The sequence below is a fragment of the Panonychus citri genome, unplaced genomic scaffold (assembly GCF_014898815.1).
Source record: "Panonychus citri isolate SS breed McGregor unplaced genomic scaffold, ASM1489881v1 Contig00028, whole genome shotgun sequence".
NCBI lineage: Eukaryota > Metazoa > Arthropoda > Arachnida > Trombidiformes > Tetranychidae > Panonychus > Panonychus citri.
In genome coordinates, this window is record NW_026515433.1 from 1,763,161 (window position 1) to 1,789,440 (window position 26,280).

The 26,280-nt window shown below is 31.2% G+C and overlaps 7 protein-coding genes and 1 long non-coding RNA gene across 9 annotated transcripts; 2 read left to right on the plus strand and 6 right to left on the minus strand.

Moving 5' to 3' along the window:
- Positions 1–15: 15 nt before the first annotated feature.
- Positions 16–3,428, minus strand: LOC128397160 (transmembrane protein 87A-like). Of its 2 annotated transcripts, none has more exons than XM_053357844.1 (13): positions 3,198–3,428; positions 3,022–3,085; positions 2,763–2,869; positions 2,541–2,675; positions 2,245–2,448; positions 2,075–2,168; positions 1,663–2,008; positions 1,505–1,598; positions 1,239–1,425; positions 923–1,165; positions 707–842; positions 572–602; positions 16–505 (listed from the first exon to the last, which is right to left on the minus strand). In XM_053357844.1, exons 1-13 carry the CDS (start codon positions 3,303–3,305, stop codon positions 464–466), a joined length of 1,791 nt encoding a protein of 596 aa, XP_053213819.1. In that variant the 5' UTR covers positions 3,306–3,428; the 3' UTR covers positions 16–463. The 2 variants fall into 2 exon arrangements, with proteins under 2 accessions (XP_053213819.1, XP_053213818.1); XM_053357843.1 differs by having other exon boundaries at positions 707–845; positions 3,198–3,427.
- Positions 3,429–3,876: 448 nt separating this feature from the next.
- Positions 3,877–7,653, minus strand: LOC128397166 (transmembrane protein 87A-like). Its single transcript, XM_053357849.1, is given in 15 exon segments — positions 3,877–4,003; positions 4,071–4,519; positions 4,590–4,620; positions 4,726–4,855; positions 4,933–5,085; positions 5,088–5,174; positions 5,248–5,434; positions 5,744–5,837; positions 5,902–6,247; positions 6,314–6,407; positions 6,484–6,687; positions 6,781–6,909; positions 6,997–7,103; positions 7,243–7,306; positions 7,402–7,653. Coding segments are annotated over 14 exon segments (1,776 nt in total). The 5' UTR covers positions 7,510–7,653; the 3' UTR covers positions 3,877–4,003; positions 4,071–4,477.
- Positions 7,654–7,781: 128 nt separating this feature from the next.
- LOC128397162 (uncharacterized) lies at positions 7,782–9,342 on the plus strand. The gene is made up of 2 exons (XM_053357846.1): positions 7,782–8,063; positions 8,158–9,342. The coding sequence occupies exon 2, from the start codon at positions 8,325–8,327 to the stop codon at positions 9,084–9,086; it is 762 nt and encodes a 253-aa protein (XP_053213821.1). The 5' UTR covers positions 7,782–8,063; positions 8,158–8,324; the 3' UTR covers positions 9,087–9,342.
- Positions 9,343–9,516: 174 nt separating this feature from the next.
- LOC128397159 (protein O-mannosyltransferase 1-like) lies at positions 9,517–13,561 on the minus strand. The gene is made up of 11 exons (XM_053357842.1): positions 13,244–13,561; positions 12,760–13,128; positions 12,141–12,295; positions 11,915–12,061; positions 11,576–11,838; positions 11,337–11,492; positions 11,034–11,254; positions 10,639–10,921; positions 10,227–10,562; positions 10,032–10,158; positions 9,517–9,949 (listed from the first exon to the last, which is right to left on the minus strand). The coding sequence occupies exons 2-11, from the start codon at positions 13,080–13,082 to the stop codon at positions 9,615–9,617; spliced, it is 2,346 nt and encodes a 781-aa protein (XP_053213817.1). The 5' UTR covers positions 13,083–13,128; positions 13,244–13,561; the 3' UTR covers positions 9,517–9,614.
- Positions 13,562–15,839: 2,278 nt separating this feature from the next.
- On the minus strand, positions 15,840–16,543 carry LOC128397034 (uncharacterized). Its single transcript, XM_053357698.1, has 2 exons — positions 16,414–16,543; positions 15,840–16,355 (listed from the first exon to the last, which is right to left on the minus strand). Exons 1-2 carry the CDS (start codon positions 16,477–16,479, stop codon positions 15,840–15,842), a joined length of 582 nt encoding a protein of 193 aa, XP_053213673.1. The 5' UTR covers positions 16,480–16,543.
- A 677-nt stretch (positions 16,544–17,220) lies between these two features.
- Positions 17,221–19,673, plus strand: LOC128396967 (uncharacterized). Its single transcript, XR_008326882.1, has 3 exons — positions 17,221–17,294; positions 19,366–19,489; positions 19,554–19,673. It is a non-coding gene; the product is annotated as an uncharacterized LOC128396967 (long non-coding RNA).
- A 175-nt stretch (positions 19,674–19,848) lies between these two features.
- LOC128396965 (vacuolar protein sorting-associated protein 18 homolog) lies at positions 19,849–21,624 on the minus strand. Its single transcript, XM_053357620.1, has 6 exons — positions 21,330–21,624; positions 21,166–21,233; positions 20,989–21,098; positions 20,439–20,880; positions 20,185–20,366; positions 19,849–20,110 (listed from the first exon to the last, which is right to left on the minus strand). Exons 1-6 carry the CDS (start codon positions 21,408–21,410, stop codon positions 20,013–20,015), a joined length of 981 nt encoding a protein of 326 aa, XP_053213595.1. The 5' UTR covers positions 21,411–21,624; the 3' UTR covers positions 19,849–20,012.
- A 400-nt stretch (positions 21,625–22,024) lies between these two features.
- On the minus strand, positions 22,025–26,024 carry LOC128396964 (vacuolar protein sorting-associated protein 18 homolog). Its single transcript, XM_053357619.1, has 10 exons — positions 25,827–26,024; positions 25,665–25,732; positions 25,488–25,597; positions 24,940–25,381; positions 24,686–24,867; positions 24,092–24,611; positions 23,692–24,004; positions 23,458–23,625; positions 23,223–23,387; positions 22,025–23,152 (listed from the first exon to the last, which is right to left on the minus strand). Exons 1-10 carry the CDS (start codon positions 25,905–25,907, stop codon positions 22,181–22,183), a joined length of 3,021 nt encoding a protein of 1,006 aa, XP_053213594.1. The 5' UTR covers positions 25,908–26,024; the 3' UTR covers positions 22,025–22,180.
- Positions 26,025–26,280: the final 256 nt, after the last annotated feature.

A 26,280-nucleotide genomic window follows, 5' to 3' on the forward strand; every position in this document is an offset into this window, starting at 1 on the left:
ATAATAATGATTCGGTTTTGTTTTATAATAACTCGTTTTAATTGTTATAAAATCGTTAATTGTTATTAATAGGCTGAGAAAATATATCACAGTCAGATACAAATTATAGAGAGAGAAGAGGATAAATACTATTAGATTGATTGTTGTTTCAATCTAATCCAGTTGATTACGATATTGATTTGTGTGTAATGAGAGATACTGGATTTTTAATTGTCGTTGATGTTGTTGTGTTTTTTTTACAGAGAAAACAATTATCTCTCTGTGATTAATTACAATGTATTTCTATGTATATAATTGAAGGTGATGAGAAGGAGGATAAATGATTGAAAATTAATTAATCAAATGGTTGATAGAGACGGAATCAGAAAAGTTAATAATCATCAAGATGAAATTCATTAATCGTCAAGTTTTGATTCGCAAACTCTGTGTATTTGTTGATAATTAGTAGATTTAAATTGTAAGCTCATTCCATTTTACTCCTTTCAAATTTAGTTGACATTATTTCCTAGAAAATAATAATAATAATAATAAAAGTTAATAATTATTGATGAATGTTTATATTGGAACTTACTTCATCTGAATCAATGAGCGCCGGTAAAGCCCTGAGGAAGAATATGACATATGAGAGGAATGAAAAGAAAAATGATTAGTTGATTGGGAATAATTAGAGATTAATTGTTAATCAGATTGATGACAATTGACTTACGCATCAACGAGAGAAGAGGGAATGTTTTCTTCAATCCATTTGAGATCTTCTTCTGCCTCTGCACTAAGAATTGCATCTTTGGCTTTATGTTGATGATTAGATGAAGATCCGGAAGATTGTTGTCTCATTTTGACTCCTTCTAAATAATAAATATAACAAAACCAAAATCAAATTAGCAATTAGAAAACAAAGATTAACAATTGATTATCAACATACCAAATATTTCGTTAATAACAACTTGATCACTCAGATCATCTTCATCATCACTTGCATCTAGAAGAGGTGTGAATGCGTAACGTTGATTGTTATTTGTAGGCCTCCAAAGAATCATAATTACGAGAAGAACAATTGAAAAAAGAACATCCCAATAAGCGATATCAAACCATAATTGATTCCATTCGGTTATACATTTGGTGAATTTGTGATTATGAATAACCCAAATCATGAATACAATAGATGCTACAAAGGAAAATATCAATAGTAGAAATTAGTAACATGGTTAAATGATTGAGCAAAAATGTTAACCACTAACCAAGAACAGCAAAAATTAAGGCATTGGTAAAAATCCGATAGGAATTGAGTTTGACTAGATTCCGACGTAATCTTAATGTTCTCATAGTTTGAACGAGTGAGCTAAATATCCACCAACAAATTATACTGTCCAAAACGGCTAAGGGAATACCAGCCATCAAGGTTTGATTAGTTGGGTCATTTTTTGGCTGTGTAAAAATAGAAATCATAACAAGTTATCAACTAATTCAATAAGAATTCAAAAACAAAAATAGATTCATCACTCACCCGATAAACACGTAGCATTGCTTCAAGAGCGCTCATTGTGAAGAAAAGTCCACCAACACAAACAACTCTATGAAGCATAGGACCTAATCTCGGTCTAGAGGTAAAAACAAGTAGAAAATTAATCAACTGGACAAAAGAAATGACAAAAAAACACTCACTTTACAATTCCAAAACCGAGACTAACTATTATTACAAGCATTCTGGCTAAGGTACGTTTAAGACATGAGATCAATTCAGCTAAAAGAATTGCACTTTTCACGGATCGACCAGTGGAATTAATAGATTGATATTCGGCGTAAAAAACGGCCTTTTCTAACATTCCCAAGAATAAAACTCCACCGATCCAAAACTGTATTCTCAAGAGGTCTCTCCATTGCATAGCCGAAGCGACCAACCAGCCGACAGCGTAAAGAAAATAAACAATTGACATCACTCCATAGAAAGGTAAGAGTGGCCATTCGTCAGCTGATAGGTAACCATTTGTCCCTTTCATTTCCAGATCAACTAAAGGATAAGTAAATTTCAGTTAAATTAAAATTCGATGTGATTGTGATAAGAGTTACAACTCACCAATAGCGTTGAAAGTATCTGTTGGTTCAACAGCTGATAAATAAACTATAAGCAAGTAAACTCCATCGGATGGAATAGTAATTGATCCGTCAATCTAATGAGGAGAAAAATTGTCATAAAATTGACCATTTCAACGATGCTTATTATGGTAAATAGTAGATGTTAGTTACCTTGGAAGGAGATCTCTTTACATCGTTCTTGAGTTGTTGAAGTGGTGGAGAATCGATCGATCTTTTAGAAATTGCATTGAAAGTATTGTCATCGTCAGTTAGTTCTCGGTAAAAAAATGTCGAAGAAGGTGAACTTTCACATAATATAGAAGGACAAGTTCCAGTGTTGTTAATGGAAGAAGTGGAAAATTCACCATTTATGATCTATGAAGAAAACAATATGAGTCAATGATTAACAAACAAAGAATATCTTGAAGCAAGTTAATGATGAGTCGAGTGAAGAAGATATTGTTTACTTTTAAACTTTCGTCAACAAGATGATCACAAGTAACCACTTTCTCCTCAGTTTTTAAGTAATTTATGCTATTGTAACCAAAATCTGCAAATAGTTGATAAGGGCAGTTATAATAATATCCAATGAAATCGAAACTCTGTTCCAGATGAAAAATAAGAGCAATAAAAGTTTATTATCGATTCAAATTTAACGAATTGATAATAATTGAACCAATTCTACTGACCAGCAGTTGAGGTCCAACGTATTCCTCAAAACATGGAGATTCCCTGATAACATAACCAACTTTGATCTTCATATCTTTAGATGAACCAGGCCCAGGATCACAATGGACTAGAGTAGTAAAGAGATAAGATAATAATAAATGAGTTAGAAATGAACAAAATTTCGTTTAAAACAAAATATCATCTTGAAACGTCAAAACATGGAAGAATATGAAAATGAACAAAAAAGAAAACAGAGAAAAAGAAATGGAAAATTGTTACCTTTAACAGAGACTTTGGAATCTTTGTAAAGAACCTTATGCACGTTGAAATAGTGGCATTTTTGCTACAATGTAAAGATGAGAAAATATCAGTAATAGCAATTGAATTGGAGAAACAATTAAATTAATAGTGAAAATGGGTAAAGAAAATAATTTCATGTGGAAAAAAACAATTACCTTGTTGACAGAGAAACTCCATTTGCCTGGATCAGGGAAAGTAGAAACCTGGTCAAGATAAACGAGGAAAAGAATAGATTGAATGAAAGATAATTTCAAAATATCCATTCAGGTAGATTAATCTAATAGCCTAAACAAAGGCTAAATTATCTAAATCAAGCAATAATTAATCGTAATCAAGTTAATCCAAATAAAAACTAGACACTTAGATTTCCAATCAGAAACATTGACAAAAAAATTGTTAATCTGAGACCAATGAGTAACTATGGTTACCCGGTTTTTGCTCGATAAATAGACACTTGTTGCTATTCTCACGGCAAATTTAGAATTAAATTTAATGATTGTGATTAGAAAACTAAATTAAAAAATTGATTTATTTCGTGATTGATTTGAATCTTGGTTTTTCATCTTTAATTTTATCTTGTTATAGATTAATCCAATGTTCTGTTGTTCAATGTAAAGGGTGAGCTCTTTGAAAGTAAATCAAAGTTACTTTTTTAATTGTTGGATTTGTTTTCGATTAGTTAATTTTCAAGACAATTCGATTTTCTTCAATCAGGAAAATTAGAAAAACATTTTTAAATGATGTCCATTTTTCTGTAACAATTAAAAAGGAATAAAACAGAGAAATTAATTGTTAATATTAGAAAATTTCAAGGATAATCTATCGATTAATTACCTTCAGAAAGGTCCTGGTAATTTCGGCGCTTCCGTATTAGATAAAAAACACCGAGACAACAATAGATAGCGACAGAAATTAACGATAAGTACCAGAGGAATATATTTCCAATCAAGTAGATTTGTGACTGTTGTGAAAAAAGATAATCAATTAATTGTGTTGATCAATTTGTTTGGATGTTTCAATTTACGTACGTTACTTGAAGAGTCGATCCAATAGGCGATTCCTTTGGTTAGAAATAACCAATCGAGTGGAGAATCACAGGCAAACATATGATCATGTGAATTTTCATTCTCATATTCATTAATTTTCTTAGTTATGCATCAACATCTTTGATCAATTCAGATACAATTTAAGATCTAAATCAGATTAGAAATCAATTTATCGCAACAATCAATATGCATTTAGAGTTAATTGTTTACTTGCTAATCTTTTTTCTCGCTCAAATTAATCATTAGTAAACATTAAAGCCTTTCAATTGTAACAATCAACAAGATTTAAGTTAATCAACTTGTTAATTGTAAAAGATCAAATCAATTAATCATCCAATTTTCGCAATAAACTAAAATTTGATTACTTTAAATTTGGTTTCTTTGTATTTTCATTCCATTTTACTCCTTTCAAATTTACTTGGCTTTTTTTCCTAGAAAATAATAATAATAATAATAACAAAAGTTAATAATTATTGATGAATGTTTATATTGGAAACTTACTTCATCTGAATCAATGAGCGTCGGTAAAGCCCTGAGGAGGAATAAGACATATGAGAGGAATGGAAAGAAAATGATTAGTTGATTGGGAATAATTAGAGATAAATTGTTAATTTGATTGATGACAATTAACTCACACAACGAGAGAAGAGGAATGTTTTCTTTAACCCATTTGAGATCTCCTGCCTCGGCATCAAGAATTGCATCTTTGGCTTTATGTTGATGATTAGATGAAGATCCGGAAGATTGTTGTCTCATTTTGACTCCTTCTAAATAATAAATATAACAAAACCAAAATCAAATTAGCAATTAGAAAGCAAAGATTAACAACTGATTATCAACATACCAAATATTTCGTTAATAACAACTTGATCACTCAGATCATCTTCATCATCACTTGCATCTAGAAGAGGTGTGAATGCGTAACGTTGATTGTTATTTGTAGGCCTCCAAAGAATCATAATTACGAGAAGAACAATTGAAAAAAGAACATCCCAAAAGCGATATCAAACCATAATTGATTCCATTCGGTCATACATTTGGTGGATATAATATTATAAGTACCCCAAATCAGGTATACAGTAGTTGCTACAGAGGAAAATATCAATAGTAGAAATTAGTAACATGGTTAAATGATTGAGCAAAAATGTTAATCACTAACCAAGAACAGCAAAAACTAAGGTATTGGTAAAAATTAGATAGGACTTGAGTTTGACTCGATTCCGACGTAATTTTAATCTTCTCATAGTTTTAACGAGTGAGTTTAATGTCCACCAACAAATTATACAGTCCAAAACGAGTACAGGAATACCAGCCATCAAGTTTTGATCAGTTTGGTAATTTTTTGGCTGTGAAAAAAAATAGAGATCATAACAAGTTATCAACTAATTCAATAAGAATTCAAAAACAAAAATAGATTCATCAGTCGGGTGAGCTGATTTTTTTTCGCTTTAAGTTCAAGCCACGGATGAAAATGGACTTAATTGTTCTGTTAATTGTATTTTTTTAAATAAGGTTAGGTCTTCGCTAATAAGGGTCACCGTGACCAAAGACCGAAGGGCCTGAGACAATTAAACCGAACCGCAAGCCGAAAAAAACAGCTGAAAATTGAAAATATCGAGCTGACGAAATTATCTTGAGTCTTTCCCTTCACTCACTCGATAGACACGTAGCATTGCCTCAAGAGCGCTCGCTGTGAAGAAAAGTCCACCAAAACAAACAACTCTAAGGAGCATAGGACCTAATCTCGGTCTAGAGGTAAAAAAAAGTAGAAAATTAATCAATTGGACAAAAGAAATGACAGATAAACACTCACTTTACAATTCCAAAACCGAGACTAACTATTAGTACAAGCATTCTGGCTAAGGTACGTTTAAGACATGAGATCAATTCAGCTAAAAGAATTGCACTTTTGACGGATCGACCAGTGGAATTAATAGATTGATATTCAGCGTAAAAAATAGCCTTTTCTAACATTCCCAAGAATAAAACTCCACCGATCCAAAACTGTATTCTCAAGAGGTCTCTCCATTGCATAGCAGAAGCGATCAACCAGCCGACAGCGTAAAGAAAATAAACAATTGACATCACTCCATAGAAAGGTAAGAGTGGCCATTCGTCAGCTGATAGGTAACCATTTGTCCCTTTCATTTCCAGATCAACTAAAGGATAAGTAAATTTCAGTTAAATTAACATTCGATGTGATTGTGATATGAGTTACAACTTACCAATAGCGTTGAAAGTATCGTTTAATTCAATAGCTGATAAATAGACTATAAGCAAGTAAACTCCATCAGATGGAATAGTAATTGATCCGTCAATCTAATGAGGAGAAAAATTGTCATAAAATTGACCATTTCAACGATGCTTATTATGGTAAATAGTAGGTGTTAGTTACCTTGGATGGAGATCTCTTTACATCGTTCTTGAGTTGTTGAAGTGGTGGAGAATCGATCGATCTTTTAGAAATTGCGTTGAAAGTATTGTCATTGTCAGTTAGTTCTTGGTCAAAAAATATCGAAGAAGGTGAACTTTCACATAATATAGAAGGACAAGTTCCAGTGTTGTTAATGGAAGAAGTGGAAAATTGACCATTTATGATCTATGAAGAAAACAATATGAGTCAATGATTAACAAACAAAGAATATCTTGAAGCCAAGTTAATGATGAGTCGAGTGAAGAAGATGTTGTTTACTTTTAAACTTTCGTCAACAAGATGATCACAAGTAACCACTTTTTCCTCAGTTTTTAAGTAATTCGTGCTATTGTAATCAAAATCTGCAAATACTTGATAAGGGCAGTTATAATAGTTTGCTATGAAACTCTATTTCAGATGAAAAAGAAGAAAAATAAAAGATTAATATCGATTCAAATTTAACGAATTGATAATAATTGGACCAATTCTACTGACCAGCAGTTGAGGTCCAACGTATTCCTCAAAACATGGAGATTCCCTTATAACATAACCAACTTTGATCTTCATATCTTTAGATGAACCAGGCCCAGGATCACAATGAACTAGAGTAGTAAAAGAGATTAGATGAGAATACATGAGTTAGAAATGAACAAAATTCGTTTAAAACAGAATATCATCTGTAAACATCAAAACATGGAAGAATATGAAAAAAACAGAGAAAAAGAAATGGAAAATTGTTACCTTTAACAGAGACTTTGGAATCTTTGTAAAGAACCTTATGAACGTTGAAGTAGTGGCATTTTTGCTACAATAGAGAGATGAGAGAATATCAGTAAAAGTAATTAAATTAATAGTGCAAATGGTTAGAGAAAATAATTTCATGTGGAAAAAAACAATTACCTTGTTGACAGAGAAACTCCATTTGCCTGGATCAGGGAAAGTAGAAACCTGGTCAAGATAAACGAGGAAAAGAATAGATTGAATGAAAGATAATTTCAAAATATCCATTCAGATAGATTAATCTAATAGCCTAAACAAAGGCTAAATTATCTAAATCGAGCAATAATTAATCGTAATCAAGTTAATCCAAATAAAAACTAGACACTTAGTTTTCCAATCAGAAACATTGAAAAAATGTTAATCTGAGACCAATCCAATGTTCTGTTGTTCAATGTAAAGGTTGAGCTCTTTGAGAGTAAATCAAAGTTACTTTTTTAATTGTTGGATTTTTTCTATTAGGATTAGTTAATTTTCAAGACAATCGATTTTCTATTGATTTTTGCTTCTAATTTATTGGCTTATTTTGTTGTTTTACTTTATCAAGTATTGGGAGAAAGTGATTTGCTATTGGTAAGCAAATTGTTGGAAAATTTTTCGCTGATTTGATTGACATCTTTGGGAGTTCATGTTAACTCAATTCATTGATTTTCTTATTCTATAAGTTAATTTGACAGAATTTTTTCCCACTTTCTTCACTGATTTCCTTTCTTCCTCTTTTCCTATTGATTTTTGAGCAACAATATTCGTCGATCAAATCAATGGTTAAGAGAATCACTAATCAGGTAAATACGATTTGTTTACATTTGAATTTCTCATAATTTTCAACTCTCGATCCACAATCAACTAATTGATTATCATCGTTTTAAACATTTACAGAAATCGACGACAATTTTGGACATGAAGATTGTGTAAATTGTACTGTGATCAATGACTTCGATTAAAATGTCTCCTCGAAACAAACACGAGCAACATTGACCTGATTTCGTCCATCAATTGATTCAAACTTCCGTCCGTTACCATTGGAGTTTCCCTAATCCAAATCAATGGGTTCATTTGATTTAACTCGTGATCGAATCAGACCAATCAATACATTGGAACCTTTAATTCACCAAGAAACTGAACTTTTAACATTTTCACCGATAATCGGTCAACCCCAACGAAGTCCATTGATCAAGAAAAACCTGAGGCGATACAAGAAACATTCCCAATTCCAAAGACGAAGTGGAACATTTTTAACGCTAAAATATGGATTCGTTGTTTTCGTCATCGCCTCGAGCGTTGCCACTCTCTGTGATATTGATAATCTAACAACTGATCTATTTTCCGAATTGCAAACCAATCAAACCCAAGGATCAAACAATTTAACCCTCGATTCTAACATGACAATCTACTCACCGATAATCAATAAACCAACAATCAGTCCAATCACCAATTTAACACAACCTTTAATTGAACCAGTTAACCAAATGGTTCCGATCATTTTACTTCCGGGTAACATGAGTGTCTCAACGAGTTATCGGGATTACGTTCACCACAAGATGAAAGTACCTTTGTATGTGTACATGGCCGTGTCCATCGGAGTCCTATTTATGGCCATATTTGGACGGACGATGGAAATTTTTTTCATTCCCTTCGGGTTCGGGATTTTCATGCTGATTGAAATCGGAATCATGTTCGGATTGTGTTTCAAAGAAACGGAATTTGGCCTTGGATATTCATCGCAACTTTGGATAATTTATATTCTTCATGTGATTTTTTCATTCTCATATTCATTAATTATCTTAATTATGCATCAACATCTTTGATCAACGATCAATTCAATTACAATTTAAGATCTCAATCAGATTAGAAATCAATTTATCACAACAATCAATATGCATTTAGAGTTAATTGTTTACTTGCTAATCTTTTTTCTCGCTCAAATTAATCATTAGTAAACATTAAAGCCTTTCAATTGTAACAATCAACAAGATTTAAGTTAATCAACTTGTTAATTGTATAAGATCAAATCAATTAATTATCCAATTTTCGCAATAAACTAAAATTTGATTTCTTTGTATTGATCAGTTTACTTTGATTTTTCTTGCCAAGAGTAATTATCATTTTGTTGTAATTACTGTAAATTAATCAATACAATTTAGAAATTTAAATATCTTGTTAATTTTGATTTTCTTGTTTGGATAAACCTTTTTCAGTGAAAATAAATACAATTGTTTGTTTTTAGATTAAAAAACATTGAGTAAATTAAATTTGCTTCTAATCGAGGAAAAGATTGTGACACAATTTAATTAGTAAAATAAATAATTAACTATTTATCTTAATTCGTGACCATTTCATTTGTGGACAATTAAGTTCCATGTTTTGAGTAATTTGAGATTTTCGATTGATTCAATCGTTAATGAACCAGATCCATAGCTTAAGGGCAATAGACGAGTAAAGTAGTAAACAGTGATTGCGATTATTACAACAATTGAACAGTTAATTAAATTGCTATTAACAAATGTCTTTAAATGTTCAAATAGAGTTGCAGTTATAAGTAATTTAAATAGTAATGATGGTAAATAATGATGAAGGAAAAGTGTTTTTTCAACCAAAAAGTGAGGAATTAAATTGATGAGATAACCAATCAGGCAAATTAGAAAAACATTTTTAAATGATGTCCATTTTTCTGTAACAATTAAAAAGGAATAAAAAAGAGAAATTAATTGTTATTATTAGAAAATTTCAAGAATAATCTATCGATTAATTACCTTCAGAAAGGTCATGGTAATTTCGGCGCTTCCGTATTAGATAAAAAACACCGAGACAGCAATAGATAGCGACAGAAATTAACGATAAGTACCAGAGGAATATATTTCCAATCAAGTAGATTTGTGACTGTTGTGAAAAAAAGATAATCAATTAATTGTGTTGATCAATTTGTTTGGATGTTTCAATTTACGTACGTTACTTGAAGAGTCGATCCAATAGGCGATTCCTTTGGTGAGAAATAACCAATCGAGCGGAGAATCACAGGCAAACATATGATCAGGAATATTCTCTTGGTCAAAGGTCAACATTTTATATTGTAGTTCTTTCATTTTCTCCCAAAACGATAGAAATGTCGGTGTAAGGGGAACGAATTCGGCATCAACCATATCCCGTTCTCTTTCCTTTTGATCGGCTAATTTGGTGTATCGATGTTCCTCAACATTCCAAATGGTATCGTCTTGATTAATTATACGATCGGTCACAACTTCGTGTTGATTGTATCCCCAATCGGGTAACAATTTACCGGTAAACTATAAAAGAGAGAGAGAGAGAAAAGGATTCAGTTAAATCGATTCGATTTAGTTTTAATTTGACTCAGAAAATTACCTTCAAAGCTTGAGAAGAGTTAACATGGACGAGACGAACTTTGGACCTTATTGTATGCCAAAAGCCGCCGGTTTCATCTTTATTGAGCAGATCAACTTTCCATAGATCTTGGGAAATCATCGAGATGTTGTAATCAATGTAACATGAAACCTCTTGATGTTGGGGTGACATTGGAGCAGCAACATCGTGGCTATTTAACTTTCGCGAAGTCATCCCATGAATAATTTGAATAAAATCTCCATGTTTAATTTTGTCTCGAGGTTCGGAAACAATAAGATCATCACTTAAAAAGAGATGGAAATAAAGATGAGAAAAATGAAACAATACAATTAATGAGTTAACAAAGAGTAACAAAAAAGAATTAGTAAATTCAAAATTAAGTTACAGATTCTTACATTGTAGGTCTTTTCACAATCCACCAATTGTTGACATCTTTGAAAGAGTAACAAGTTACCTGTTGTTGATGGCTGCTACCTCGCCCATCGCTGTATTTAACTGGATAAACTTGAGCATGTGAATGTAACCAACAGGTTCTACCATGAGTGTGACGTAATGTTACCTGAGATCCATGAACAATTTCAAGAGGTTGACCTTTGGTTATTGAAGCGAGTCCACCCTAAAGAATGAGAAGAAAAAACAAAATAATAGATTAACTTGTAACTTGGATCAACAATTAGCTAATCAAATTAAATTCTTACCTCAAGACTCGCTTGAAATGCGCTTGTCATTACATTGTCATGAGGACCCGCTTTAGTTAAAACACTCAGATGAACGAAGAAAATAAAAGTATAAATAATCAAAGGCCAAACAACTAAGAAGAAAAAGTAAGTAATCGCTTGTAACCATAAGCTTTTCTGTAAATAAACAAAGGTAATTGTGAGAAAACAATCAATCAGTTAATCATATTGAAATAAAGCAAAAGGATAAGTATGTTTACCGTTGGAATGGATCGATTCGGGAGTAACCACCAAAAGTCATGTACAATTATGATTATGGCAACGAAAAGAAAATAAATACCCACAAATTTGACACAAAACCCGAATGAAAGGAAAGTTGAGGCCGATAGAAGCCAAAGTAACCAAGTTTTGGACAGAATTGGCTTTTTGCGAAGTTTACAAACAGAAAATAGACCAAAGAACGACATGAAAAGAAGAATACTTTCCATGAGAATGAATCTCGATTGTGTTAAAAGTGCATTTTCTGTCAAAATAGAGTAAAAGAAAACGAAAGATTAATAACCGCTCTGATCCATTTAATCGAGAAGATGATAAATTACCAAGTATCACAAAGATCGAAGCAAGAGCTGCAGTTTGATGGCTAAATCCCAATTCGGAGATGAGGTGATAAATCGTCGGGATTAAAAGGCTTCCGAAAACTGCAGGAACCGCTCGCAGAACTTTAAGTGGGACATTCTCATTATATTCTATTGGTTGGAAAAGGGAAAAAATCAGTCGAATTGTTGATAAATTTCGTGGTATTTTTAGATTCTTGGTGATACTCACTTCCTCCAATTTCGTTGAAAGCGTTATTACCATCGAAACCAGCAAGATATCCAATTGCAGCGATCAATTGTTTCCCGAGTGGAGGTTGAGAGTCAAAATAGAAAACTCCTTTCATGTAGAGAGATACAAATTTCCCGTAGTGTAATTCATCAAAACTGTAAAATGATAATATAAAAGTTATTTCAATGAATCAATCAGAAAAATGAGGAATTTAAATCTAATCATATTCTCATAATGAAAGGTGTCAACAATTAACGTATGATCTTTGTGGTGATTTAAATCAAGAATGGGAATGGAATAAAGAAAAGGTTATCAATGAAAATTTCAAGTTCTCGTTGAATCCATTAGATTTTTAGCTCAAAAGATTGACCTTAGTCTAAGAAAATATCAAATTAATTGTGTAATTATCTTCATGAGAATCATGAGATGAATCGTAATCATCCAATTAAAATACATATCAAATTTTAAATCTCTGAGATAATTGCATCGTAATTGGCTTTTGGATGATGGTGATTATGTTCAGCTTGGTAGAAATTTATGAGAATCGATCAGCCAGTTTGGTAATTAACTTATTGGCTTGAGTAACTTGTTAATGAGCTAATTGTTAGCATTAACTTACACAATATTAGGTGGATATCCGATGAGGTAAAGTCTAAAGCCAAGAGCCACAAAAAACAAGAGCCAAGCAACGACGTTGATTTCAATTGTAAATGAGAATGGGTTAGCATTTGATTGAGATTCTTTAGTAATTAGATTATTTGATTTATTGATGATGGACGATGGCGTTGGTGATGATCCATTGGTGACAATTTTGTTATTCTTTGGGGTGGAAATATCATCTTTCTCAATGGTCTTGGATTTATCTTTAATCTCTTTTCCGCCGGTTTTAAGTATCTTTCTGATGTTCTCTGCGTTTCGAGTTAAGATTGGAGTTTCTGTCATGGTTCCTATTTGATCATTAAGGTGATTATTCCAAGTGAACAATAATCTAGAATTTGAGTGTTGATGAATCAATACATTTATATAGAAAAAGAGAGAGAAAAAATGTCAAGGTAAAGGTAGTTAAAGGAGAAAACAATTATGAAACAAAGATTTTCACTTACCATGAATTATTCTTGTTTCAGGTGAGAATCAAATGACGATTTGATAACGGAGAAGAATCGAATTGATTAATTATAAGTAATTAAGGAGGGAAATTCACTGACATTTCGATGAACAATAATATCAAAAACTATTCCCATGGTTTGGATTAGAAAAAGACCAAAAATGATGAAGGAGAGAAAAGAAAAACAATAAGATTGTAAGAGAAATAGAGTTGATGAGTTGGAAGAGAAAAGAAGAAGAAATTAAGATGACAACAGGTTTGAGGTAAAAAGAATGATGATAAGAAAGAGAAAAAGAAAGATAAAGATGAGGATGAAGATGGTGATACTTTTATGTGGTAAGACTCAAGATATGTCCGTCAGCTCGATATTTTAACTTTGAGCTGATTTTTTTCTCGGCTTAAGGTTCGGTTTGATTGTCTTAGGCCCTCCGGGCCTTTCTTTGGTCATAGTGACCCTTATTAGCGAAGACCTAACCTAACCTAATTTAAACAAACACAATTAACTGAACAATTAAGTCCATTTTCATATGTAGCTTAAACTTTAAGCCGAAAAAAAATCAGCTCAAAGTTAAAATATCGAGCTGACGGACATATCTTGAGTCTTACCCTTTTATGTAAGCCCTAAATGTCCACATGAAGTATCTGATCCTATCTGATATTGAAATCGAATAATATCGGATCTCTTAACTAAATTAACTTAACAATTAAGACTTAATTGTAGCTTAATTCAGTTGATCAATTGTTAATTAGATTAACATCTTATTAGTAACAGTTACTAAAAAGAACCCAAAATTAAGAGTAAAAAATTAGATATTAATTTTATTCAGCTTAATTCTAAAGGTCTAATTCTAAACCGAATTTACAATTGATCTATTAATGAAAAATTGTTTGTTGATTAGTTGATTAAAAAACGATTTTTCATTGGTATGTAATGTAATGTTGAGCTAATTCAGTTCTCCATTTGAAAATCATCTCTCATTTTAAACTGAAGACAATGAACAGAAATCCGCTCTTGTAGAGAAAGAGAATCAACTTGGATAATTTTTCTCTTACTGCATCTCTTTCTTTTCTCTTACTGCATCTCTTTCTTTTCTCTTACTGCATCTCTTTCTTTTCTCTTACTGCATCTCTTTCTTTTCTCTTTCTTTCTCTATGGTAAATTTACATGGGATAGAGTTAAAACTAATCTTCTTTCTCTTCTTCTTTCTTATCCGCCAACAATTATGATTATTACCAACGGCCAAAAGGATTGTTGGCTATTTCCTTTGTCTCTCTTTCTCCTCTTTCTGCCTCTCTTTCTCATCTCTCTTTCTTTTCATCTTATCCTCTGGCACCTTAACCAGTGGATCTTAAGATTGAAGATTATTAACAATTTTCATCTCAATTGAGATAGTTGATCATTTTGAATTCTGTTCATAAATTAAAGTCTAATTCAATTCATTTTTCTGGTGTAATAGTGAAACTCAGTTAATCATCTAATTCAGTTAAATTACTAATTATTTGTGTATGTTTACTATTATTAACAATAATAAAAATAACAATTCCAACTCGGAACCAAAAATTCAACTTAAAACCTTACAGGTAATTGTATCTTTTTTTCATTTAATCTCTGATAAGATACTCTAATTGTTTAGCAAACAAATAGTTAATTAAAATATTAATAAAAAGTCTTAAAAAAATTAAATATTTTTGAGGTTCGAACTCAAAAAAAATTTATCAAAGACTAATATCTTCTTGATGGACTAACAAATTTATTTAAAATTTAACTATATGTTTTATAACTTGTGGACAAATAGTCGCCGGGGCTAAATGTCCACAACTTCGTGGACGAATAGACTTTTCCATACTTTTGATGAGAAAATGAAAACTTCAGAATATCGATCAGCTGTTGGGATCCGATATTCGTATCGATACTTTTCATGTTTTCGAAACTAAATTAACTTTAATTTAATTTTTTCTTTTAAATACCAAAAACAATTAACATAAACAATTAACCTAATGAGATAATATAGTTCTAAGTACTAGAACACTAGTACAAGTACTTAGTACATTCTAATATATGATAGTTGTCATATGTGTCCAAATCCGTCCATATGGGTTTATCTATCACTATTCTTGCTTGCGTTGATTTCTGTCGCAAAAGTTTTCTTATTTTTCTATTTGTCTTTGTGTGTCTATTTTCAATATTTGATAAGTTGTTTGCTTGGATTTTCGTTTTGTTTTTCACACAAGATCTGATTCTTTCTTGTTCACATATCCAAAAAATCAAGAGGATGGTATTCACAAGATCAAAGCTGTTGAAGTGATTTGAGCAGTTAATTTAGAATATGTAAGTTTTGAATATAAACTTATTCAAACTCATTTTGATTAATTTTTACAATTCTTTATTTCAATTTAATATCGTTCATTTCATACTTTGTTATTGTACTTTTTTATACTAAATAATCCAAGCAACATATTTAGCGCTCAACAAAAATCTTATGTTAATCTTTAATTAGCATCTACTTTTTCTTCATCCGAATAATTATAATCACAATTAACATAATCTTCATCATCTCTGATCCTTAATTTTTCATTAAAATCTGACAAATGTTTCATTGTTTTATAAAAATTGAAAATCCATTCTCACCTAACCTATGATATTTGCATCGATATAAATACTCAATATTATAAATTTTATCGTCAACATTTAAGTTCTTCGGAATCGCTTCTTTCAAGCTTCTCCATCGTCTCTCAATTGTTTGCGTATGAATTAATTTATCACTTGGTTTTAGAAAATTTTTTGAATGATTGACCCATCCATGAGCATAATCAGATTCATTCAGTTTAGTATATTCTCTCCATCCTTCAGATTTTACGAAAGTACCTGGTCTATTTTTTTTCTTGATAACATTTAACAGGGTATCAGCTGCTCGATTTGGTACAATTTCAGCGAAAACTTTTCGCGATTCCCTTTCGACACCACCAAATACCCAGACCTGTTTCCTTTGGGGCTTAGTTAATCTACCCTTATTGTTCTTTCGACAGTAAAGCATTGTCTCATCGATTTCTACGATTTTATTTATCACTTCGATCATTTCACTATTATTAACCAAAGATTCTAGACACATCTAAATATTGAACATTTAGTTCGTTATAATAATAAAAATAATAATATAAATAATTTACCTTTCTTAAGAACTTATAATGTTCAACTATTGTATTTTTATTGAGTCCTAAATCACTTGAAGCCATTGATACACTTTTTTTTTGAATCCAACAGAATAATTTTAGAGTAATAATCAGCGACAGTTTTGAGTTGTCGAAAACTGTAAATTTTGTCCAATTGATTTTCTTACGACACTTGACACAAACAAAACCTTTTTTTAGTTTTAACCTAATTATTTTCCTCAGCATCATAATCCCGTCACAATTATCAAACACACAAGAATGAGGCTCCAACTTTGAAGGCAACTCACAATCAATTATGAAATCAAGGCCAGGAATCTCTTCCGATGGCTTAGAAAATGTACTAAAAATTTTCGAAAGAGCTAATTACGAAACGAACCGAAGAATCCATTTGAACAAAGAGAAAGATGAACTTGAAGTGGATTAGAATAGTTCAATTTTCTGATTTATATTGACCATGTTAATTGTGATTATAATTATTTGGATGTCGAAAAAGTAGATGCTAATTAAAGATTAACTTACGATTTATGTTAAGCGCTGAACATGTTGATTGGATTATTCAGACTAACAATTGGCTTAGTCGTTTTTCTTTCAGCTCTAAAAGATCGATGGTGAGAAACGGACACTTCTAATATCCTAACAACTCAATTTCTTTTGTATGTGAAAATTATTTTGACTAAAATTTATGTGAAAATAACAGATTCGTGAAAATAAGCTATTTCCAAGTTGTCTCATTATCTGGTTGTTTACCTTATTGTTATTATTATTATCATCATTATTATTATCATTATTATTATTATTATTATCATCATCATCATCATCATCATCATCATCATCATCATCATCAGCTTCAACCATCAACATCAATCACCAACAAACAGGTTTGTTTAATATTTTTTATTTTTTATTTTTTGTATATCATATATTGTATACAGTCGGAGAAAATGAGTTTGACAGTGAGCGAATGATAGCAAACCACCGCCAAACTCATTTTCTCCGACTGTATATTGTATCTTTTTTATAGATCACTAATCAACAAATCAATTTAATATCAAGAAACTTGCCAAACAATTAAATTTAGAACCTCAAATAAAACTTTATAAATATTTTAAACAAAACTTGATTGTTTGGCAATTGGCTGATTGTTTTCTGAACTTGATTTGTCGATTAATGATCTATACAAAAGTGAGTTTTTCTCTTCTAAAGGAATTTAATGTTTACTTGAATTTCTGTTGAATTTTGATTGTTTAGATTTTAATTGTTCCTTTGATTTTTTTATTTTCTTTTATTGTTACAATTTAAATATCATGTTACTGTTTGATCAATACGATGAGGAATCATCAACATCATTCACTAGACAAAATGGACATCCTTCTGTCCGTCCAAAGGTTGGTTCTTTTTTCTTGCCAGAAAATTAAGTTTGGAGAACCACAAATCAAACTTTATAAATATTCGAAACCAAACTTGATTGTTTGGCAAATTTTCTGAACTTGATTTGTCGATAACTGATCTCAGATTGATCATTATTTTGCGTAATAAGCCTGATCAAAACCTCAATCAATTTCGAGAAACAATCAAGTTTTGCCTCAAATAATTTATAAAGTTTGATTCGAGGTTATTCAAACTTACTTGTTTGGCAAGAAAAAAGAACCAACCTTTGGACGGACAGAAGAATGTCCATATTGTCTAGTGAATGATATTGATGATTCTTCATCGTATTGATCAATCAGTAACATGATATTTAAATTGTAACAATGAAAGAAAATGAATAAGAAATATTTATTAAGTTTGATTCAAGCCTCGTCAAGTTCAGAAAACTAGCCAAACAATTTTGTTTGGCAAGTTTCTTTAAATTGATTGTTGATCTAGGATTGGTGATTAAATTTAGTAATTAGCTCTGATCATAACCTTATTGTCCGACCAATGATCAAACCTATTAGTTTGATCAGCGTGGATAAACAGTCTCGAGGTTTTGAGCAGAGCTAATTACTAAATTCAATCTAAAAGAAACTGGCCAAACAATTTTGTTTGGCAAGTTTTCTGAACTTGATTGGTCGATAGCTCGATCATAACCCACTAGATGGCGACACTAAATTCTTTTCGTTTTAATTGATTTCAAATCGAAATTGATTAGTCCTAAATTCTGTTCTTGGTACATAATTAACTAATCCAGTTGAGAGAAGATGAGGTTGATTGTGATAGACTCAAATCGAGAATGAACTTGAGTCTCCAAGGTTAGATTAGAAATTTAAATCTCTAATAATCAATGGTAATTGTTGATTGTTGATTGTTAATTTGAATTGAATTGTTTTATAAATCAGTTAATTACCAATGACTGATAATCCATTGAAATTATCAATAATAATCAATTTATGTTCTTCAACTAATTTGATAATATTATCAATAGTTTTTTTTTCGAATTACATCTTCTTGTAATCTAATTGTTTCTATTTTCAACCTGAATAACAATCAGTAATTAGTTTATTTTATTCACATTTATTCAGAAAATGATGCATCATAGACTTTCCATAGAGATCTTTCCATAAAGAATACCAGGATCTAATCAATACAAAGAAAGAAAATGAATAAGAAATATTTATTAAGTCAGATTCAAGCCTCGTCAAGTTCAGAAACAAACACAAACTTGCCAAACAATTTTGTTTGACAAGTTTCTTTAAATTGAAGGAAAAAATTAAAGACTGAAAAAGGAGAGAAGAAGAAAAAAAACCAATAAATATAAAAGTAACAATCAAACGAACAACAATTTATTGTAACAATTATAATTTCCAGATTAAGAAAAAGTTAAATTGTTTGAATTAACAAAATGTCCAATCAACTTCTATCAACCTTTACAACCTATGAAAAATTGTGATAAAAATTATCGTCACTTAAATTTTCTTAGCCGTCACATAAACATTCATTTATTGAAATATTTTTTCTCATCTTATACAGAAACGCAGAACGAAAATGGAAAATGCAGAACAATCAGTTGATTATTATTACGATTCTGATTGTGAATCACCTAAATTATGGAAAAATGTTACCGCAGAGAAAACTCCAGATGTAATGGATGAAAGTTAGTTGAATCTCTTGTTAATTTCTATCGATATTAATTGTTTTCTTTTTATATTTTCAAATAGTAATCAAATTGGAAGTGAAGAGAAAAATTCAAGAAAAATTGAATAAAGACATTGAAAAAAAACGCAAAAGAAATAAGAAATGAAGAGGAAATGGACAATTCTCACCCAAACAAAAACGAGGAAAAATTGACAATGTTTCAATTATTGAAAATATTTGTATAATTGATTAAGATTAGTAACAAATGAAAAAGATTACAATAAACTTGGAATTTAAATCGATCGATTTGGTGATTTCATCATTTTGGGATATTTACAGTTGATTGTTGAGAAAGTTAATTATCGATTACCATCCAATTAGAGCCATGTTTTTTTCATCAGGGGAAATTAAAGGTTCATTAATACTTTCTATCATTAAGTCTCCACAGAAAAGACATTGAGAGGCCAGTAAATCATTTAGATCTTCATTGTTATCCTTGATTGTGGCGATTTCTTTATCAGTGAACGTTGTTGATTTACCAATTATTGATCGGTGAAAGACAATGGAGTTGCATCTTTCGTCACAGTATTAAGAGAAAATGATGGATCATAGACTATCTTTCCATGGAGAATACCAGGTTCTAATCAATACAAAGAGAGAAAATGAATAAGAAATAACCGATGATTCTGGTGATATTTTTAATCTTCTAATTACCAGTTAGCCAACCAAAAGTTTCGGGAATAAGGGATGAGTTGAAATAGAAATCCAATCGACTGAATCCTAGATTGTTCGGCATATCCTGAAATTGTCCACTATTGTTATTGAAAATGTTCACTAAATAAGGTCCATCGATATTGGATGAAGATGATATTTTACCGACACATTGGTACAAACGACTGTAAATACAAATGAAAGATAGAATTCGATTATTATTAGTATTTAGCAATCAAATGGAATGAGAGACAAACCTTGATGTAGTCACAAGAATGAAACAAAGCTGATCATTTCCGGGAACTCGATGAAATTGAATACCAGTAATTGGACCCGCTTCAGGTCCAGTATCGAAAACTTGATTGTAATATTTTTCTAGGCTTGTGTTCATGAGCCACTTCGTTTCATCTGGAGCTAATTCTGTCTCGAATACCAAACCTTTACTGGTTCCAATTAGTATATTACTTGTTGTATTATCTTTCTCGTTTAAAAAATTCCAGGCCAAAGCGGTAATCAGATGACCTTTCAATTTACTTGCTTGGTGAATCTTTTTAGATAAATATAGATTATCAAAAGGAGTTAAATTTTTCAGGTCAGAGGCGAAACTGAGCAATGAATGTTTACCACTGGGCGACAAATAGACTTGATATAATTTAGCCAATTGCGATTTATCACCAAGAAATTGTGCCAATTCAATTTCTGTGACAAAACAAAAAAGAGAGACAGAGACAAAGAAAGAATTAGATACAATTAGAATAAGAGTTCTCTATGGAGAGACAAATAACTGATATCATATTATTTACCTACCAATAGGTTGATCGGGATTCATTAAATCAATACGAAGCAATTTCTTATTCATCATCGCCAAGATCATTTGATTATTAGAAACGGCCAAATGAGTGATAACATCTTCAGGTCTGTAAACACAAAAAGGGAAACAAATTGTTATTCATCATGAGGAATTGATTCAAATGGTTATCTTACTGGAAATTGATTCGGTGCCTCTTAAATATTGAAGGTTTACCTTCTTCATCTTCATAGGAACCAATAATCTAATAGAAAATAGGGAAAAAAATAGAAAATGATTAAGAAAAATAGACATTTACAATCAGCTGATTGTGGAAATTAATTCAGAAAAAAGAACCAACCTTTGGACGGACAGAAGGATGTCCATATTGTCTAGTGAATGATGTTGATGATTCTTCATCGTATTGATCAAACAGTAACATGATATTTAAATTGTAACAATAAAAGAAAATGAATAAGAAATATTTATTAAGTTTGATTCAAGCCTCGTCAAGTTCCGAAAACTGGCCAAACAAAATTGTTTGGCCAGTTTCTTTAAATTGATTGTTGATCTAGGATTGGTGATTAAATTTAGTAATGAGCTCTGATCATAACCTGATTGTCCGACCAATGATCAAACCTATTAGTTTGATCAGCGTGGATAAACAGTCTCGAGGTTTTGATCAGAGCTAATTACTAAATTCAATCTAAAAGAAACTGGCCAAACAATTTTGTTTGGCAAGTTTTCTGAACTTGATTGGTCGATAGCTCGATCATAACCCACTAGATGGCGACACTAAATTCTTTTCGTTTTAATTGATTTCGATTGGAAATTAATTAGTCCTAAATTCTGTTCTTGGTGAATAATTAACTAATCCAGTTGAGAGAAGATGAGGTTGATTGTGATAGACTCAAATCGAGAATGAACTTGAGTCTCCAAGGTTAGAGTAGAAATTTAAATCTCTAATAATCAATGATAATTGTTGATTGTTGATTGTTAATTTGAATTGGATTGAAGAAGATTAGTAACAAATGAGAAAGATTACAATGCTTTGACAACGCTTAAATTAATGGAAAATATTTGTATAATTTATTAAGACGATTTATAACAAATGAAAAAGATTACAATCAACTTGGAATTCAAATCGGTCGATTTGGTGATTTCATCATTTCGGGATATTTACAGTTGATTGTTGAGAAAGTTAATTATCGATTACCATCCAATTAGAGCCATGTTTTTTTCATCAGGGGAAATTAAAGGTTCATTAATACTTTCTATCATTAAGTCCCCACAGAAAAGACATTGAGAGGCCATTAAATCATTTAGGTCTTCATTGTTATCCTTGATTGAGGCGATTTCTTTATCAGTGAGAGTTGTTGATTTACCAATCATTGAACTAGTCAACTTTTCGCCTTTGGTCACTTTGTTAAGTCGTTCTTTCAATGATGGAGTTAAAAATGATCGGATTTCACTGATTAAACAGACTTGATGAAAGTAATGATGACAAGGAAAAGCATGAAAAGGTTGACTTAGAATTGAATGTCCACAAATTGAACATTTATCGTCGATTCGAACAACAATGAATCGATTTTTCAATCTACTAATTTCCTCTTTGATTTGCTCTGCACTTTCGGTTGTTTCTTTCATCTCCTCTTTTAGAGCTAAAATATTTTGACAATAACCTTTTAATGATGAACAAATCGCATCTTTGAAGTGACTAATTGTTACGAAATCGGGGAAAAAAGGTAAAATATCCTCGATTTTCAGGAGATTACAATCAGCTAGAAGGTGAGAAACTTGTTGAATGTCACCTTTCTCTTCGACTACATGACGAGCGATCTTCAACCACAATTTTCTTCTCAAATCATCGTCCATTTGTGGCAAATCAGCTGTTTTCTTGGCTAAATCCATGTCCACTTGGAGCGACATGTCAACTGCTTGCTCATAATCGCCCATCGTAGTAAATAAAATGACCAAAGCTTTTTTAAGCTCTTTCTCGGAGCAAATTCTCAGCGCGTATTTTAAATCGTAATCGATTTGATTGGAATCACTTCTCTCCTCCAAATAAGTTAACAATTTATCCGGATCAAGTTCAGCATACAAAGCAATCAGATAGTTGTGAATAACTGTCTCTCTGATTCCCATTTTGACACAATGCTCCAGGTAACTAATTATCTCCTTACACTGTAATCAACAATTCGAGATGTGAATTAATATAAAATACCAATTAATTGTTTAAATAGTAAGTAATTACTTGTTCACTTTTGAATCCATTTTGATCACTGTTTTGAATAAGGGTTGGTAGTAATTTACAATAGTCCAAAGAGAGACAACGACTCTTCAATATCGAAACCATTTGGGTCGGAACTTGACGCATTAACAGAGGACCATAACGATAAATTAGATCGAAATTTTTTTTCTATGGAAAAAAGATGAAACAATGAAGATGGTTAACTGGAATTCACTTTAAATCAAATCCATCAACTTACCTGTTCTCTCAATATTTGTAAACACTGATCGTAGTTTCCTTTCTCGGTGAAATAACTAAGAGCAAATTTATGATCTTGAACGGACGAAGCAAATAAAAGTAGACAAGATTCATCACCTTGACTCAGGATAATATCATAAATCATATTCTTATTTTTAGTTATACATTCCTGAAAAAGAATAAAAATAGAAAATGATTAGTGGGTTACTTTAATTTCTTTATAAAATAGACTTACTTTGATTCTATGGTTTTGAAGTAATTGTTTGAATTCTGTTCCTAATTTGGTCAGAGTTTCCGGATCTTTGTCACCGAATGAAGATGTTGAAAATTCCTGGATTTTAAGTCTACCAATTTGACTCATGATTAACTCGATTAACCAAATTGTTACAAGATCAATTTGAGATTGATGTTTACCAGGAGATAAAACATTAAGCTTACAGATTAGAAATTTTTTCAAAGCTTCTTCATCTTTCAGCTGCATGAATTTCAGTGCGATTTCATCAAAACTTTTACCACTTTGAGCATATAATTCAGCTGATTTGTTATAACTGTTATCACAAATGAGAAAATAGTAATTCATTGTTGACAGATTAGTAAGAAATATAATCAACAAAAGAAACGATTAATCAACTAACTCTTTTCGATCAAAATAATATTGAGCTTCATCACAAATCACTTCATCCATTTTGATTGGATCTTTGTTGGTAAATTTTTTCGCATTAGTAAAATCCTTTTTCGCTAAATAAATTTTCCAGATGAAACGATCTTCCTCTGTGATTTTGTAACGGTAAACTGCTAATTCAAAGTAAACCCAAATGGTTCCTTTGACCAGATCTTTGGCAATTCCAATAACCGATCCACAGGCTTCGGTAAATTTGTCTTCTAATACAATTTCCTCGGAAAGGACACAAATGACTCTTAATAAATTTCGGAATAAAACGAGAACATGAAATTTGGTTAAAATTATTCCGATTGGTTTTTCTTTAGCAAGAGATGAAGAAGATGATGGTGATGAAGATGGCGAATTGGATAATTGTGATGATCCGTTAGGATGATTTGTGTCTTCGGTGAAAGACAATAGAGTTGCATCTTTCGTCACAGTATTAAGAGAAAATGATGGATCATAGACTATCTTTCCATGGAGAATACCAGGTTCTAATCAATACAAAGAGAGAAAATGAATAAGAAATAACCGATGATTCTGGTGATATTTTTAATCTTCTAATTACCAGTTAGCCAACCAAAAGTTTCGGGAATAAGGGATGAGTTGAAATAGAAATCCAATCGACTGAATCCTAGATTGTTCGGCATATCCTGAAATTGTCCACTATTGTTATTGAAAATGTTCACTAAATAAGGTCCATCGATATTGGATGAAGATGATATTTTACCGACACATTGGTACAAACGACTGTAAATACAAATGAAAGATAGAATTAGATTATTATTAGTATTCAGCAATCAAATGGAATGAGAGACAAACCTTGATGTAGTCACAAGAATGAAACAAAGCTGATCATTTCCGGGAACTCGATGAAATTGAATACCAGTAATTGGACCCGCTTCAGGTCCAGTATCGAAAACTTGATTGTAATATTTTTCTAGGCTTGTGTTCATGAGCCATTTCGTTTCATCTGGAGCTAATTCTGTCTCGAATACCAAACCTTTACTGGTTCCAATTAGTATATTACTTGTTGTATTATCTTTCTCGTTTAAAAAATTCCAGGCCAAAGCGGTAATCAGATGACCTTTCAATTTACTTGCTTGGTGAATCTTTTTAGATAAATATAGATTATCAAAAGGAGTTAAATTTTTCAGGTCAGAGGCGAAACTGAGCAATGAATGTTTACCACTGGGCGACAAATAGACTTGATATAATTTAGCCAATTGCGATTTATCACCAAGAAATTGTGCCAATTCAATTTCTGTGACAAAACAAAAGAGAGACAGAGACAAAGAAAGAATTAGATACAATTAGAATAAGAGTTCTCTATGGAGAGACAAATAACTGATATCATATTATTTACCTACCAATAGGTTGATCGGGATTCATTAAATCAATACGAAGCAATTTCTTATTCATCATCGCCAAGATCATTTGATTATTAGAAACGGCCAAATGAGTGATAACATCTTCAGGTCTGTAAACACAAAAAGGGAAACAAATTGTTATTCATCATGAGGAATTGATTCAAATGGTTATCTTACTGGAAATTGATTCGGTGCCTCTTAAATATTGAAGGTTTACCTTCTTCATCTTCATAGGAACCAATAATCTAATAGAAAATAGGAAAAAATAGAAAATGATTAAGAAAAATAGACATTTACAATCAGCTGATTGTGGAAATTAATTCAGAAAAAAGAACCAACCTTTGGACGGACAGAAGGATGTCCATATTGTCTAGTGAATGATGTTGATGATTCTTCATCGTATTGATCAAACAGTAACATGATATTTAAATTGTAACAATAAAAGAAAATAAAAAAATCAAAGGAACAATTAAAATCTAAACAATCAAAATTCAACAGAAATTCAAGTAAACATTAAATTCCTTTAGAAAAGAAAAACCCACTAGATGGCGACACTAAACTCTTTTCGTTTTAATTGATTTCAAATCGAAATTAATTAATCCTAAATTCTGTTCTTGGTGAATAATTAACTAATCCAGTTGAGAGAAGATGAGGTTGATTGTGATAGACTCAAATCGAGAATGAACTTGAGTCTCCAAGGTTAGAGTAGAAATTTAAATCTCTAATAATCAATGGTGATTGTTGATTGTTGATTGTTAATTTGAATTGAATTGTTTTATAAATCAGTTAATTA

Bases quoted from the DNA above. Each gene is read 5' to 3' on its own strand.
- LOC128397160 (XM_053357843.1), bottom strand. From the start codon at position 3,305: ATGGATATTTTGAAATTATCTTTCATTCAATCTATTCTTTTCCTCGTT. The intron at 2,870-3,021 runs GTAACAATTTTC...TTACTACTCTAG, and splicing joins TTCCAAAGTCTCTGTTAAAG to TCCATTGTGATCCTGGGCCT. The intron at 2,009-2,074 runs GTGAGTTGTAAC...CTTATCCTTTAG, and splicing joins AGATACTTTCAACGCTATTG to TTGATCTGGAAATGAAAGGG.
- LOC128397162 (XM_053357846.1), top strand. From the start codon at position 8,325: ATGGGTTCATTTGATTTAACTCGTGATCGAATCAGACCAATCAATACA.
- LOC128397159 (XM_053357842.1), bottom strand. From the start codon at position 13,082: ATGACAGAAACTCCAATCTTAACTCGAAACGCAGAGAACATCAGAAAG. The intron at 11,839-11,914 runs GTAATTTATCAT...CTATTTTGACAG, and splicing joins TTCGATCTTTGTGATACTTG to AAAATGCACTTTTAACACAA. The intron at 10,922-11,033 runs GTAAGAATCTGT...TCTCTTTTTAAG, and splicing joins ATTGTGAAAAGACCTACAAT to TGATGATCTTATTGTTTCCG.
- LOC128397034 (XM_053357698.1), bottom strand. From the start codon at position 16,479: ATGGCTTCAAGTGATTTAGGACTCAATAAAAATACAATAGTTGAACAT. The intron at 16,356-16,413 runs GTAAATTATTTA...TTCAATATTTAG, and splicing joins ATTATAAGTTCTTAAGAAAG to ATGTGTCTAGAATCTTTGGT.
- LOC128396965 (XM_053357620.1), bottom strand. From the start codon at position 21,410: ATGTTACTGTTTGATCAATACGATGAAGAATCATCAACATCATTCACT. The intron at 20,881-20,988 runs GTAGGTAAATAA...GTTTTGTCACAG, and splicing joins GAATCCCGATCAACCTATTG to AAATTGAATTGGCACAATTT. The intron at 20,111-20,184 runs GTAATTAGAAGA...TGTATTGATTAG, and splicing joins AACTTTTGGTTGGCTAACTG to AACCTGGTATTCTCCATGGA.
- LOC128396964 (XM_053357619.1), bottom strand. From the start codon at position 25,907: ATGTTACTGTTTGATCAATACGATGAAGAATCATCAACATCATTCACT. The intron at 25,382-25,487 runs GTAGGTAAATAA...GTTTTGTCACAG, and splicing joins GAATCCCGATCAACCTATTG to AAATTGAATTGGCACAATTT. The intron at 23,388-23,457 runs GTAAGTTGATGG...TTTTTTCCATAG, and splicing joins TACAAATATTGAGAGAACAG to AAAAAAAATTTCGATCTAAT.